Source organism: Dermacentor andersoni, chromosome 2, assembly GCF_023375885.2.
Source record: "Dermacentor andersoni chromosome 2, qqDerAnde1_hic_scaffold, whole genome shotgun sequence".
Taxonomy (NCBI): Eukaryota; Metazoa; Arthropoda; class Arachnida; order Ixodida; family Ixodidae; genus Dermacentor; species Dermacentor andersoni.
Window position 1 is genome coordinate 131,580,117 of NC_092815.1, and position 15,188 is coordinate 131,595,304.

Sequence of the window (15,188 nt, forward strand, 5' to 3'; positions counted from 1 at the left end):
GACAGACAGACAGACAGACAGACAGACAGACAGACAGACAGACAGACAGACAGACAGACAGACAGACAGACAGACAGACAGACAGACAGACAGACAGACAGACAGACAGACAGACAGACAGACAGACAGACAGACAGACAGACAGACAGACAGACAGACAGACAGACAGACAGACAGACAGACAGACAGACAGACAGACAGACAGACAGACAGACAGACAGACAGACAGACAGACAGACAGACAGACAGACAGACAGACAGACAGACAGACAGACAGACAGACAGACAGACAGACAGACAGACAGACAGACAGACAGACAGACAGACAGACAGACAGACAGACAGACAGACAGACAGACAGACAGACAGACAGACAGACAGACAGACAGACAGACAGACAGACAGACAGACAGACAGACAGACAGACAGACAGACAGACAGACAGACAGACAGACAGACAGACAGACAGACAGACAGACAGACAGACAGACAGACAGACAGACAGACAGACAGACAGACAGACAGACAGACAGACAGACAGACAGACAGACAGACAGACAGACAGACAGACAGACAGACAGACAGACAGACAGACAGACAGACAGACAGACAGACAGACAGACAGACAGACAGACAGACAGACAGACAGACAGACAGACAGACAGACAGACAGACAGACAGACAGACAGACAGACAGACAGACAGACAGACAGACAGACAGACAGACAGACAGACAGACAGACAGACAGACAGACAGACAGACAGACAGACAGACAGACAGACAGACAGACAGACAGACAGACAGACAGACAGACAGACAGACAGACAGACAGACAGACAGACAGACAGACAGACAGACAGACAGACAGACAGACAGACAGACAGACAGACAGACAGACAGACAGACAGACAGACAGACAGACAGACAGACAGACAGACAGACAATGAACTTTCATTGTTTTTTTATGACCTTTTATTGTTTTTTGAGCTTTTATTGTTTTTATGAACTTTTATTGTTTTCACAAACGATATTTTTTTTTTTACAGGACTGCATGATTTGTTTCCACATGAGACTTCATGACTAAACACTTCGGCACAGAGGTATATTTTGGAGTGGTATGCATGAACGTACGCCCGAGCTACGGATAAAGGAAGCGTAGCCACTGGCCGGCAAGCGGGCAGTAGAAAAAACCTGCACGTCTGCGATAGAGAGGCTTATGTCACGTGCGTATGTCACGTGCAGGCTGCGAGCGGTGCTGCAGTGCGTGCACAGCCCAAACTGGCTGACATTTTGCTTCGTTAGCTGAAACTAAGATGCAAAAGAAGTGAATGACAATGAATCCTTTCTTTTGTTTGAAGAATTATCTATTTGAAGAGCATGCTTCAAATTATTGTATAGAGTGTCAGATTATAGTCACTGACCCGTGGGCGGACATAGAGAAGATGACTGAAGGCGTGTGCTATAAACAACTTTACTATGTCAGGCATACAGTCATTCCTTTGGGGAGACTTCGAAACTCCTGACTTGCCGATATTGTGCTTGTGAATTGGAACAAGGACGCCAAAATATATATAGAGAGAGAGACAGCGAAAGAATATGAAAAGCATTTGAAAATTAAAGAATTGTTTAAGTAAAGAGCTCGCTTCAAGCTGTTGTGGTGCTGTTACTTTCACGCATTAGGATTTTCTGCACAATCAGTTGTACCTGAGGTACTTATTCTGCACTTCGCACTGCTCGACCCTCCAAGACGACACGGTCCGGATGCCTTGGAACATTTCCGTCGATCGCGCGCCCTCACAATACGGTCGCGAGAGTTCTCTCACAAACGGAGCGCCGGCTCCGTTCTTGGCAAAGTCGGTAACGAGGCGGATCACTCGTCTGGAGTAGGCCGCCTCTCGCGCTAAGACGCCGGCCTCGTAAGCGCTCGCGCGACTGTCGTAACTGAGCCGCTGCGAGACGGGCACGCCAAAAACGAAGTACACGTCGTCCATGTGGGAGGCCCTCGTCTGGAAGCTGGACGTCGGGTTCCAGAAGCGCGGCTTTTGGCCGACGATGACGTGGAAGGCCTGCGCGCCCGTCTGACACAGGCGGCGCGCAAAGAGCAACGAGGGGCAGTTGAACAGCGCGTCGCCCAGGAAACTGACGGCAAACGCCGATCCGTACTCCGTGGAGCCCCGCGGTAGCTCGTAACACTCGCGAATTCTGTCCCGCCAGAGCTCGAGAAACCCGCGGAATTCGTCACCGCCGACGTGCAGGCCAGTCCCAGCAAGAAGATGCTCGGGCGAAAGCGTGGGGGCGGCTGCTGTGCCGCTGACGCCGGCGGTCACTTCGTCGAGCACGCCGACTCCTTCGAGCGACGTGCTCGTGAGCAGCAGTTGAACGCGGCTGAAGTTGTGCGCCAGGCGCAGGAACTGGCCTGGCTGTCGAGGAAGCATCTCGTGAGGGTGAATTACTCCCACGGATCCTGGATACCGAGACTGGGCTGCCAGCAGCCGCTTGGGCTGAGCTCTCCGCAAACACGAAAGCGTGTCGTCGAAGAAGCGTTCGCTGCAACCGAGCTTCGCCAGAAAACCTCGCCAGTGGGAGGCGTTATGCGCGAAACGCGGTGGAAGCAGCAGCGAGCCGCTGCCGAGGATGGCCTTCGTGACGCGGAAGCGCTGCCGCAGCGCCGGAGATACGAGAAAGAGGCTCGCGGTGTAGGCGCCCCAGTCGTGACCGAAAACGACGATGTCCTCGCGGTGACCGCCGAGGACTTCGCTGTTGTTCGCAACCCACTCGAGCGCCAAGACTTGGTCCAGGAGGCCCGGGTTCTCGTGCGTCCCGTTGACCTTGTGGCTAAGGAAGCCGAACACACCGAGCCTGTAGTTGGGAACGGCCACGATAACTTGTCCCAGCGCGCTGAGTACGGCGCCATCGTGGACGGGCATCGAGTTACTGCCGCGACGCAAGTTGCCTCCGTGTATGTAAACGACAATTGTCCGGCGCGAACAGTTCGATCGAGAATCCGCGCACAGGGGAATCCACACGTTCATGTAGAGGCAGTTCTCCGACTGCGACGCCGCAGGAAACACCGGATGGTCTCGAGCGGGTCCCGGTTGATAGCACGACGGTCCGTCGCGGTAAGCTCTTAGTACGCGCTTCCACGGCACCGCGGGGCGGGGCTTTTCGAACCGGCGCTTTCTGTTCAGTCTGTCGGCGTAAGGAATGCCTCTGAACGCGGCAACCTCTTTACCTCTGACATCGATGATCTTCCCTATGATCGGACCGTGCGTCGATTTGACGACCCAGACTTTTCTTTTACCGCGACTCCCGGCGTTCTTCGCCAACGTGACCGTTCTTTCGCGCTCGAGTATCTCGGCGAACGCGGATGGCTGCGCAGATGTACCTGCTGCGGCAGCTACAGTTGTTGCTGTAGGTGCAGTCGTTGCTGTTCTGGGCACAGTGGTTGCAGTCGGCCTGTTTTCACGAACCGATTGGCTACTATGGCCCGTAGTTCTCCTCGCTACTTTTGACGACGTTTGTCCGTACAACTCCCGGCGACCCACGAATTGCTGCCGCCGTTCCAACGTTATCGGCGCTAAAAGGTCGTCGTCAGGGTTTGCAGTCATGGCCGCCCACTGCGTCACGCGAATAAGGGCAATAGTTGTGACGATGGCGAAGACCAGGAGGCACAGTGCAGACGCGTGGTAGCTGTACGCTTGACAGAGGCTCTGGGGCGAGGGGTCCTCGCCGATGATTGACGGAAGGACGTCCTGCAGTGGCACTGCCCCAGTCTTCCACGGTGCATCAGCGCTACGGAGGTGGGTTGGGCAAATGTGTTCGGGAAAGTTAAGCATTTGACGTGAATCAGCCATGGATAGCGACTACGACGTTGCAGTGCGCAATATCAGTGGCACTCACTGCGGCTTAATCTTCTTCTTCCTCTTTGTATGGCATGCGCTGAATTTGTTGTACCCAGACTCAAATGGAATGTACGCACTAAGAAAGACTGCCCAGAGTAGGCCTTCGAATCGTTTCAGAATCTATTTTTCCATCTTACTCTCATCGGTTTATTTCAAGAAGTGACGATAAAAAATATGTGAACAGAGCGCATAGGAAAAGAAAACAGGCTGGTACACGACGGAGGAGAGAGAAAAAAGAAACAAGCGTTCTTACCAGTGACATTTCTTTTTTAATGCGTACAATTTATAGGCTCGCTCCCCGGAGTTTCTTCCTTGTCCAGCATCCGGGTGGCTTCAGTCGAGCACTCCGCCCGTGAAGACTTCTGGGAGCAGGCGTTTAAGAGTGACGTCAAGCGTTCTTTCCTTGTTATTACCGGTTCGCAGCAGATGATGCTTCTTGTTCTGCGCGCACGCGCGTGTGGAGGTGTTTCCGCATTATTACTGCGTTGACGCGTTGTGGGTTGTACTCGAGTTACGTGTTCCGCTGCATCCATGAGGGAGGTACGCATCACGATCGTGGATTACAAAATCGGGTGCTTACAGGGCCATACGTTAGTCTGATTCTAATCTCCCCTAAACTAGTTCCAAGAGCGGAAATTAAGTGTACAAAAACCGAAACGTTGAAACATTTCATCACATGCGTTGTGCGGGTGATTCTTTGCTTTAACATACATTTTCACGATGCGTCGGACCTGCGCAACTCTTTTGCGGGGCAAAAAAACTAGTGACACAATTTTCCTTCAAGTTTTTTTTTATATACTGCATGTGTAGTGCACCTATTTGTCATGACCAGTGAACGAGACTCGTTACTGAAACACAAATCAAATAAGAGTGATTACTCGTTTGACGGAAATAGAAAAAAGGCACCCAATTTGTCAACATGCTTTTCATTTAGCTCGTAGTGAATAATAAATCAGCATAATAAACGATATTTTACTTTGAAACGGACTGACGGCTGGTGCGATCAAGCTCTTTGTTTTTGACTTTATGCTGCCTGTAATATTGGTGCTTGAGATAAGCCGCTTGTGGTAACAAATAATCAAATCTTAAAAGATCGCCAATGAAAGTAATTTCTCTTCGTTTTGCGGGCTGTCAGCTTTTACATCGCCGGTATACTGTAGCCGTCCTTTACTACTCGCTACCGCAGACTCGTTCATATTTTCTGCACACTCTTTATAAAGTCCAAGGCCTCGATCGGGCAGGGACTCGACGTTTTCATTTGCCTCTAAAAGGACGCTGCGACATTTTCATGATGAGGGTATTTAATAGCATTGTTAAGGAGTTACACTGACGTTTCACTTCGCGAACGCGGTTTAGTCGCCACCGTATGGACGTCGTGAACATGCACAGCGAGCACCGCGGCGTCGAATTCAAACGGAGAAGGTGCGAACGCGGCAATTCTCTTTTCCACCTCCAGGCGCCCTCAGGCGCTCGCGTCCCTCGCCACGACAAACATAATATCGCTGATTTGACAGACAGGGCATCTACGCTTGCGCGTAAAATCACGGTATGAGTGCAAGTAGTCGCGGATACTTTGTAAGCTACTTATGTGCTACTATATCATAATCTAGCACTCGGCTTATCTGCTTTGTCATGTAAAGTAACTTATGACTGCGAGGCGTCCCGCTTCCATCTCTTCCTCGCGCTTCTTTATATATATATATATATATATATATATATATATATATATATATTTGCAATTACTCTAAGCCTTTCTTGCTTATCTCGACCGCTGACCAGTTAACGCTCCAATCCACTTTGAACCCAGGCGCTTCTTGAAGGTGGATGATCCCTCTATGTTTCTGGTCGGGTGAATGTCCCGGCACTCCATTACAATGAGCTGAGTCGACTTAGATATGTTTTTATCCTGCAACAAACACATTCCTCATTCTGTTGCCAGTGTTTGCTACTGTATGATTTTTTTTTTCTCAGGCAGGCATCTCGGGCATCAAATAGCAAGGTACTGACCCTTTGGGCTATCGTACAAATGATCTTTCTTGATTTATCGCTTGCCGTTTTTGTAAAACTCCATGTATATTTTTGGTATATCAAATTTACCCTCTCTGCTTCTCTCGCATTCTATTTTGTGACTGTGAGTTGTCTACCTGTATAATTAATTTTCCTGCTCTTGGTTGCCAGTTTTGATAACCTCATCATTCATTCTGTGCATGTGCGTTTGTGGCACAGATATGTGTCCACTCTGGAAGTTAATTTCGTATCACCAGTGTTCCCGAGTCTTTGCTCAAAACTAATTTTGATTTGTGCCTCTTTAACATGAAAACACACCTAACTTCAAAACAAGCCAGATACTTTTTCTCAGCGTATGAAGAGGCACCTCCACGCGGAGTGCATAAGGTGATGATCTTCCTCTACAGACTCTAGAGCGTCGAATATATTAGCGCGCCGGCTTAACTTCCCATGATAAGGCTTCGCTGCAGTAAAATAAACGCGGAACGAGAGAAAATGCAGATATTGAAACTCCGGAATTAGTAATAACGACAGCTTTAACAACGTGCTTGTTAGGTTTGGCGGAAATATTTCAGCGTTACGTGGTCATTGTCAATTTTAACCTAGCGGTTCCTTTGCGCATGCAACACTGACCCCAAAATTGAGCACGACATAGTTCATGTCAAACGTGCTAAAAGTGGACTCCACTCTGTGAAGGCACTGTTTGGCGGAAGAATATATGAGGCAAATATATTTCTGCCTGAGAAAGCGGAAATGTACTCGGACGGTTCATGAATACGGCGGAAACAGCCGTTACTAATCCTACTAGTTCACGACCTGTGAATGTAACGGTCTGATTCGATTACTTCGCGCCGGTGTAGCAGTACACGTTAAAGAAAGATGCGCTTTGAGGCAGACTGTCTACTGGGGAAACCCATTCAACCAAGCTGTCTTCTGAATCAGCTGGAAAACGCGAGAGGCTTGTTACGGTTGGCGTGTAGCACCCCGTGCAAAAAGGATGCTCGACCACCATGCCTCATCGAAACGAAGGGTAAAATCCCAATTTGTCATGGTTGTCTCGAGTGGATGACCGGTCTGGCAGGGCGCCGCAGTGCTCACAGGCCCCTTCGTGTGTGTGCGACTTTATAGGGACCCTTTCCTCGAACTGTCAAGCTCTACAGGAGAACTTCCGGGAAACAAAGTAGCCTAGAACAAAGGATCAAGTCACTACGAGGTCTTCCAACGTCAGCTGGGGCAATGGATCAGCCGCCTATCCACATCCAGACGCCCTTTCCGCGACCCAACGACGCGCGAAAGAAGAGGGATCCGCCGCCTATCCCCGATCAAGACTATCCCTGATTAAGACTTCGTGAGTTGCCCTGCGGAGGCGGGCTCGTGAGAGGTCACCGGATGAGTGGGTGCATATCAGTGCATATCACGTGACGTTGACGTAAGCAAGATCCCGCCTACGACTTTACTGGCCCTATTTAAAGGGCCCCGCAATGTACTTTTTCACTCCATTCTCTTCTTCTCATCTTTCACCAACCATTGAATTAACCGTGCAAGTTTGGCACTAGAAATCGTCTCGTCCTTGCCTGGTCGCCATTGTCTACCGGACGCCTGCAGCCCGCCGACAACGCCACGCTACCCAATAGTAACGCCGGTCGAGCTGCGATAAACAGGCGTCGCAACAACCGGCAGCGGTGGGATACGCTACACTGGAGAACGCGACAGGCTGCCTACTTTAAGCATCGAAGAGTCAATAAGTGCCTATTTGATCACACAGACGAGAGGATGGTTGCATGCACTCGACCCGGTTGTTTAACTGTCATAGGTTTGAGTTGAGATTAGTTTCAACCCTAGACGGAGGAAACTAGGTCAAGGCGCACAGAAATGTCACGCGAGTGCAGAACGGCCGTGCAGCTTCGTCCCTTTACGACGCGTGGTCGTGTTGGCAGCTCCCACGGCCGCCGCTGTTGTGACCTCAAAACATGCCCTATACTCGCAAGAGAGATTGGCTGTTCATAGTACTGTGGCAGCGTGATCACCCAAGGCTTCGTTCGGTTTTTTTCTGTGGGTTATTTTCAACCCTCCTGACCTTCTTCTGAGCAGTGCATCATATTTTATGCGGCTCCACAAGGTCGTTATGTCGAGTGCGCCTAGTGTGGAACGGTCCGAGCTCTTGCGCGCACAGTGTTTTATGCGCTGTGACATTGACAATAATGCCACCAGTGAAATTTGGAGGGCTAGCGTTTTCATCTTCATACTCTGGCATAGAGAGCAAAGTGTTTATACCGCGCGGTGATGTCCTGATAAGCACAGGCATACAATCAGCGCCCTTCGCGACTTTAGAGCGCAGCTCTTAGGCGTCCGTGCCTGGGTTGAGCGTTGCCGTATCTCGGCGTAAATGCGCGAACGCGCTCGTACCACTGCTCGCCCGTTCGTCGTCGTCTCCGATGGCGCTGATTATGCTAGCGTTCCCATACTGCCTCTCCCTTTGCGAAGGCGCTGACGGCACAATCAGTGCGGTGATCTCGGTCTCAAGTTCTTTGCCTCAATATAACGCGAAATGAAAACACGTATACAGCTGCGCTCCATTTTCACATTAGAGAGTATCGTAATTGTCGGACATTTCTTAGTCGACAAATAATCTCATGGACTGCCTATGAGTTACGTTACCCGATTCGCTGGTCTGCACAGTTCTTTGTCTTATCTTTCTTGATTGTCTTCATGTCGCCGCGGTGTTGTCATTTCTGCGGTCAGGTTTATGTGTGAATGCAGATGCTATATTGCGATATGCGCGAATGTGCTTGTGTGGACACCCCATCTACCTCCTGCGTGATGGGTGGCTTCCTGAGTTACTGGACAGTTCCTTTAGGTTTTGGTACCTTTTTTGACACTCGTTTCTTACTTGCGTTCGTGTGGTGCAGTGCGCGGGGATATTTTCTTCTTGCTTTTTATTTCGCATCCTTGTTCTTGACTAACTAAAGCATTTGTTATTGTGGGATAACCGAATCTAAAAAATGGCCTACCTTCCCGTTTTTCTTAACATTTAAAACGAAACACGAACAAAAGCTTTGTAGCCTATTCTGAGAGAAGAAAACGGACGAGAAACTAAACACGACGTTTGATGACAATTATCCCTTTGCGACACGGCGTGTACAATTGTACACGCGATTTTCACGAGCTTTTTTGCGAGCTTCTATCGTCGTCATCAACACTTGGGCCATTGGAGCCGCATTCGAATTTACCGCTCTACCGGACGGTGCTGCCATCTCGTGATTGCCGCGCCAAATGCATTACCAAAACAAGAAAACAAGATGGACGCCTCGACGTTCTACGGCGCGTCAAGTAGGTGCTCTTGGCTTTATCTTTTCTGCCTATTTAAAACGTTGATTAAGCTGGAACTAAAGCTGTGGACCTGATAACTAAGTGCTATAGATAAGAATAATACGGAATTATTTTTTATTGTACTACTGGTTAGGAAACGGTGGTCATGTTTACGATGGCGTGTCTATTTGTACACAACGTGTCACAAATGCACCGTTTAGGCGGCCGCCGGTTCATCCTGCTGTAACTGCGGCGAATGTCGCTTTTCTGCTTTACTGAGCCTTTTTTTCCTTTTATAGGCATCCAGACTCATGCGAGAACAAGACGCAAGACTCCGAACTCGTCAGTAGACCAGCTTTTTGACGCCATCATGAATGGAGATGTGTCAGACGCCGATCTTTCTGACGATGAAGTCGCCGATGTACAGGCAGCTCAAGCGGTAAGTGGCAAATAGCGAAATTTCTTGTTAGCAGTTGCATCATTTTGCCTTTACGTTTGCAGGTAACTGCATCGAATGAGGAGCATGACCCTAAAATGCATCCTGCAGACGACGAGGGTGATCTCAGTGACAGTGATGAGATGCCTGCGAAAAAAGTGAAGCATGTCAAGTGGCTCTCCAAACCTTTCGATCCAGTGGACACGCGCTGCACCTACCACCCGCTTGGCGGATCAACGCCAGAAGAACCGCTAAAGTATTTCATGAAGTATTTCACCGATGAAGTGTTCGAGGACTTCACGAAGTACACAAATATTTATGCCTTGCAGAACACAGGAAACGAACTTTCGTGCTCCGTGCAAGAGATGAAAGTGTTTTTTGGAATTCTCATTTACATGGGTGTCCTGAAATTCCCACGTGTCCGCATGTATTGGCAAAGCGGTACCCGAATTTCTGCAATTGCAGATGCAATGGCGGTAAACAGATTTTTTAAATTGCGAAGCGCATTGCACATAACTGACCAGAATGAGCCAAGGGATGCATCCAGTGTGGACAAGTTCTGGAAGGTGAGGCCGCTCCTCGATGTCATTAGGTCCCGGTGCCTTCAGCTTGAAGAGCTTGAACATAACTGCATTGATGAGCAGATGGTGGCATTTACAGGAAGGGTCCCAGCAAAACAGGTGGTGAAAAGTAAGCCAAACCCTGTTGGTGTGAAGATCTTTGTGCGATGCAGCACCGATGGTCTGGCGCATGATTTTGAACTCTATCAGGGCAAAGGCACAGGAGTAGACCGGGAGTTCTCCTACCTTGGTCTAGGGGGCTGTGTGGTAATGAGACTTGTGGAGTCATTCCCACAGCACCGCAACCTGAAATTGTTCTTTGACAATTACTTCACGTCCGTGCTGCTTCTGAGGGAGCTAAAAGGTATTGGAATCCTTGCCACGGGTACGATCAGGTGCAACAGGCTGCTGGGTTGTAAGCTGAAGGGCGAAAAAGAAATGCGAAAGGAGGAGCGTGGGAGCACCGATGTCAAGGTGACAGAGGAAGGAGACGTTGCCCTTGTGCGATGGAAGGACAACAATCTGGTCACGGTGGCCTCAACACAGGTTTCCACTGGTGAAGCTAGGGCTGTGAGCAGGTGGAGCTCCTCGAAAAAGGAGCGCATCGAGGTAGAATGCCCACAGGCTATACTAGAGTATAATCGCCACATGGGTGGGGTTGATAAGTTGGATTTTATCATGTCGCTCTATCACATCATAGCAAAGACAAAAAAATGGCCTGTAAGGGTAATTTCACACCTCACCTCATTTGCGCTTGCAAACTCATGGTTGCAGTATTTAAGAGATGCTTCTGCTGAAGGCCTTGTCCGAAAGAACACGATGGACATGCTACAGTTTCAAACCGATACTGCCATGAGCCTGCTTGTTTCCGAGAAACCTTTGGAGAAGAAGCGAGGGCGACCAAGTGCGGAAAGCTTACAGAGGGTATCAAAAGCACCTCATAATAGTGGACCCCTCCTTACAAACACTGTTCGTTTGGATGGTAAAGCGCACTGGCCTCAGCACGTGGATGCACGATTCCCACAGCGTTGCCGGAAGCCTGGATGCAATTCCAAATCACGAGTTCGGTGCAGGAAGTGCGAAGTGTTCTTGTGCCTGTCCGCCACTAATGACTGTTTTTATGAATATCACACCAAGTAAGCAAGAAGGCTGATCAGCTGATGACCAAAGAGGAATTTTTTATCGCTCTACCTGCAATATTTTCATGCAATAAAGCCTTCGGTTGACTTTTGCTGACTTAGTTGTATTGAGTCACAGTGTGTACATATGAGGACGCGACCTAATTTATTAAGTACCTAAGGTACCGGCTTGTTTATGGTTTTTTACTGAAATATTGTTCATCAAGAGTGCACACAGGCAGTTTCAAAATTTTCTGATGACTATATCCTAATGCGTGTCGCAAAGGGTTATGAAGGAAGTGCGTGCCTTCCACAGACCTGTATACATTCTGTGCTGCTGCGAATATAACTATGGTGACCACATAGGTCGGCAAAAGGAAGGAAACTTACGCAGGCTCATTCACAAATTTTTTCTTTGCTTAGGGTTCAGTCGGACTCAGACTCACCTAAATTATACTCAACCAGGTTAACTCGATCTCAGACTCAACAAAATTCTACTCAGCTGGGCTCACTCGGACTCAAGCTCACCACACTTTTGCTGAGGTGGGCTCACTCGGACTAAGACTGACTATAGTTGCATCAATCACTTAAGTGGATCGGTAACGGGGCGGCACTGCATCATTGGTCTATTTGCGACAAGCAAATAGACCAATGCAGGGCTCACTCAGTCGGGCTCACTTGGACTCAGATTCACCATAGTGAGTCTGAATCTGAGTGAGTCGACTTATAACTGACTTTGCCAACCTATGGTAATGACTAGGATCACGTTTCTGGGCTGAGATGGCTGTAGAAATCACTGATGCCTTCGCCATGCCTCCTACGTTTTTTGCTACTACGCTGTAATTATCTTACCTTTTTGGTGCCTTACATCAAATTTGTTTACGTTTAAGCTCTGCATAGGCAGGGTGTCTACCAGCCGGGAAAACCGGGAATCCTCGGGGATTTCGAATTGTGAAATATTCAAGGAAAACACAGGGAATTCGTCCTTCCATAAGGGGAAAATCAGCTTTCATCTTATTGGAAGGGAACGAAACTCGCCCTAATGCTGGCTCGAGTAAAAAAAGAAAAGGAATCGTAACGGATTGTTTTTGACGCTGTGTCGTCGGCTGGAGGAGTTGCCAGTATACAGACAATGACCGATTTTCCGAACGCTCGATTTTTGGGACATGCCCGCGAATGCGGATGGCTTCGCGGCACCACCGCGTACCCCATAGAGTCAATGTATAAGAACGTCTGAAATTTAGGACGCAAGAACCCTTCGCCGTCCGACTTTCCAGACTTTTTGCCGTGACCGAACGTCCGAAACGGCATTAACCAAAGCCAACACCACCGTTTTGATTATCTCGCCGCCGCGAACCGGCGCTCTCGCACGTTGATCCGTTGGCAGCCGTAACCACCACCGCGGCAACACGAGGCCTAGTTGCTTCGACGTTCGCTTTCCGTTCCATGCTCTGTTTTTAATTGAAGGAATTCGCCGCTGCGAGCAATGGCACCGACTCCACCTCTGTAATCATCGCGATTGGCTTCGAAGCTTATAAAGCACGGCGCGTTGGATAATGCCGGTTACCGATTGGCTGCTTTGCCTTATCACACAAATATTGCGCGGTGAAACATTATTGTTTCACCGCGCAGTATTGTGGTGAAGCTTAACAAGCGTGGGAAGGGGCAATTGTCACGGCACACAGTACGCATTCCCTATTTATGCATGCGTTCACCGCCGTCTCCGGTCACAGCACGAACAACGATATGCCTAATAAGTGTACTGGCAGAAATGCAGAGATTTTTCGTACGTGCCTGTGGCGATTTGAGCCCTTGAGGGCAGCAATAGACATGCATCCATTTTATCGGACTGCCCGATTATTCGGACGTTTCGGTGGCCTCTAAGGGGTCCGAAAAATCGGACGTTGATTGTACAACGGACCAAGAGGATGCTTCAATTGGTCCGGGGGGCGAACGCGCTGCGGAACGAGGATGAGAACAGAAAGGACCATCAAGTCTAGGAATAATCCGGAGTGGAACTGTGCTGCCTCTTTTTTGAAGGAGCTTGAGTTCAAAAAGCAAAGTGTTGGCTGACGCCCAGATGCAGGTGACCCCGACCCAAACCAAAATAATCTCTTTAAAGCAGTGAAACGCAACACTGAGACATTGTGCGCGTGTTGAGAGTACGTCACAGTTGAGGTTGACTTTCAAGCTGCTGAGAGAATCCCAGTTGTGACTAAGTTCGGGCCTAATACCGATGGGCTTGCTATCACTTGATAGAAATAGCTAATTTTCAAAAATACGGGCTTCTGTATGCACCTTTTTATTCGTATTTGAAAATGTTCGACTCGATTTGCAATAGGCTTTACCATTATGTTTTCGAAGATATTCGCTGTGCATTTTACTAACCCCCTCCCCTCAGTTTTCTATTTTTAATATGATAAACACTACTCCTTACTGTTAAAATTGGATTAAGTTGTTTCTTTTCTATTTTTTAACACGCTTACTAGTAAGTGACAGCATTCGGCGACATGGTGTCAACCCGTGTTGACATAAAACAAAGTTCTGTGTTACTGAGGGAATTTTGCAAAGACGCTCAGGGAAAACATGGAAAACTCCTGGAATTTGAAAACGTCAACGTGAGGCCCTATAACGTAAAACTATTCCAAGATGTCTTTATTCCAATCTCCTGACGTCAAATTTGCGTAACCACCGATGCAAGCATCGGGCGGTGACCCGCAGGGTTGTCTGAACAAACCAATCAAAGGGTGTCCTCGTTTATCACTTTGGTTTGCTTTAAAAACAAATAACATTGCCTGCAGTCAGCGGCTTATCTAATTGGCTGACGAGCGGCGACGAGCACGCTCCAGTGAAGAGGCATTCAATGAGGCCGAGCCAGTGCACATAAATTGACAACCGAATGAAGAGGATGGTGCCGGCGTCTGCGATTGGTCCGCTTTCCGTTAGTTGGCTTGTGGTGGCTGGTCGAAAATCACGGCGGCATGCAACGGAAGGTTGATAATGACTCTCAATGAATTCTCAACAAAAAAAGAGTTGGCAGAGCGAGGTCGTAAACGTGCCGCAAGTGCTTGAAAACGTTACACGGTGTTGCGTTCACCAGTGTAGCCTACCTCACCGCTGCCGACCAGTTGTTACGATGCCTGTTTTTCGAAGCTCGACCGGCGTTACTATTGGGTAGCGTGGCGTTGTCGGGGGGCTGCAAGCGTCCAGTAGACCATGGCGACCTGGCAAGGACGAGACGATTTCTAGTGCGAAACTTGCACGATTTATTCAATGGTTGGGAAAAGATGAGAAGAAGAGAATGAAGTGAAAAAGTACATTGCGGGGCCCTTTAAATAGGCCCACTAAAGTCGTAGGCGGGATCTTGCTCACGTCAACGTCACGGGATATCTACTGAGTTCCACGGTGCTTGGCGGCGGCACCCACTCACCCGGCGGCGTTTCACGAGCCCGCCTCCGCAGTTGGCAACCAGCAGGTCCGTGATGGTAAGCGCTTATCCTTTCTTGTAGGCGACGTTGGTTCGCGGAAGTTCTCCTGCAGAGCTTGACAGTTCGTGGAAAGGGCGTCTGGTTGTGGATAGGTGGCTGATCCATTGTCCCAGTTGACGTCTTCACGAGCGTGCCTCGGCTGGCGGCAGCCTGGGGGTCCTGTCTGGTTCGCGGAAAGGGTTTTCACGCGCACACACAAAGGGGCTGTGAACACTGCCGAGCGTCCGCCAGACCGGCATCCACTCGAGATAACCATAGCGAATTAGGAGTCCATTCTTCATTTCGCTTAGGCATGTACACACACGAAGGGGCCTCTAAGCAATGCGGTGCCCTGCCAGACCGGTCACCCACTCGAGACAACCATGAC

The 15,188-nt window shown here is 49.2% G+C and overlaps 2 protein-coding genes across 3 annotated transcripts in view; both read left to right on the forward strand.

The window, feature by feature from the left end:
* Nucleotides 1-15,188, forward strand: part of IA-2 (tyrosine phosphatase IA-2) — a 687,617-nt gene that overhangs the window by 28,759 nt on the left and 643,670 nt on the right. The window lies entirely within an intron of this gene.
* LOC140215955 (piggyBac transposable element-derived protein 3-like) lies at nt 9,033-11,451 on the forward strand. Of its 2 annotated transcripts, XM_072286270.1 has the most exons (3): nt 9,033-9,240; nt 9,519-9,658; nt 9,721-11,451. In XM_072286270.1, the coding sequence occupies exons 1-3, from the start codon at nt 9,210-9,212 to the stop codon at nt 11,353-11,355; spliced, it is 1,806 nt and encodes a 601-aa protein (XP_072142371.1). In that variant the 5' UTR covers nt 9,033-9,209; the 3' UTR covers nt 11,356-11,451. The 2 variants fall into 2 exon arrangements, with proteins under 2 accessions (XP_072142371.1, XP_072142370.1); XM_072286269.1 differs by having other exon boundaries at nt 9,033-9,658.

What these genes read in the sequence shown, in the direction of transcription:
- LOC140215955 (XM_072286269.1), top strand. Translation starts at nt 9,476, where the DNA reads ATGTCGCTTTTCTGCTTTACTGAGCCTTTTTTTCCTTTTATAGGCATC. An exon ending in ATGTACAGGCAGCTCAAGCG is followed by an intron (nt 9,659 to 9,720) that starts GTAAGTGGCAAA and finishes TTACGTTTGCAG; the next exon opens with GTAACTGCATCGAATGAGGA.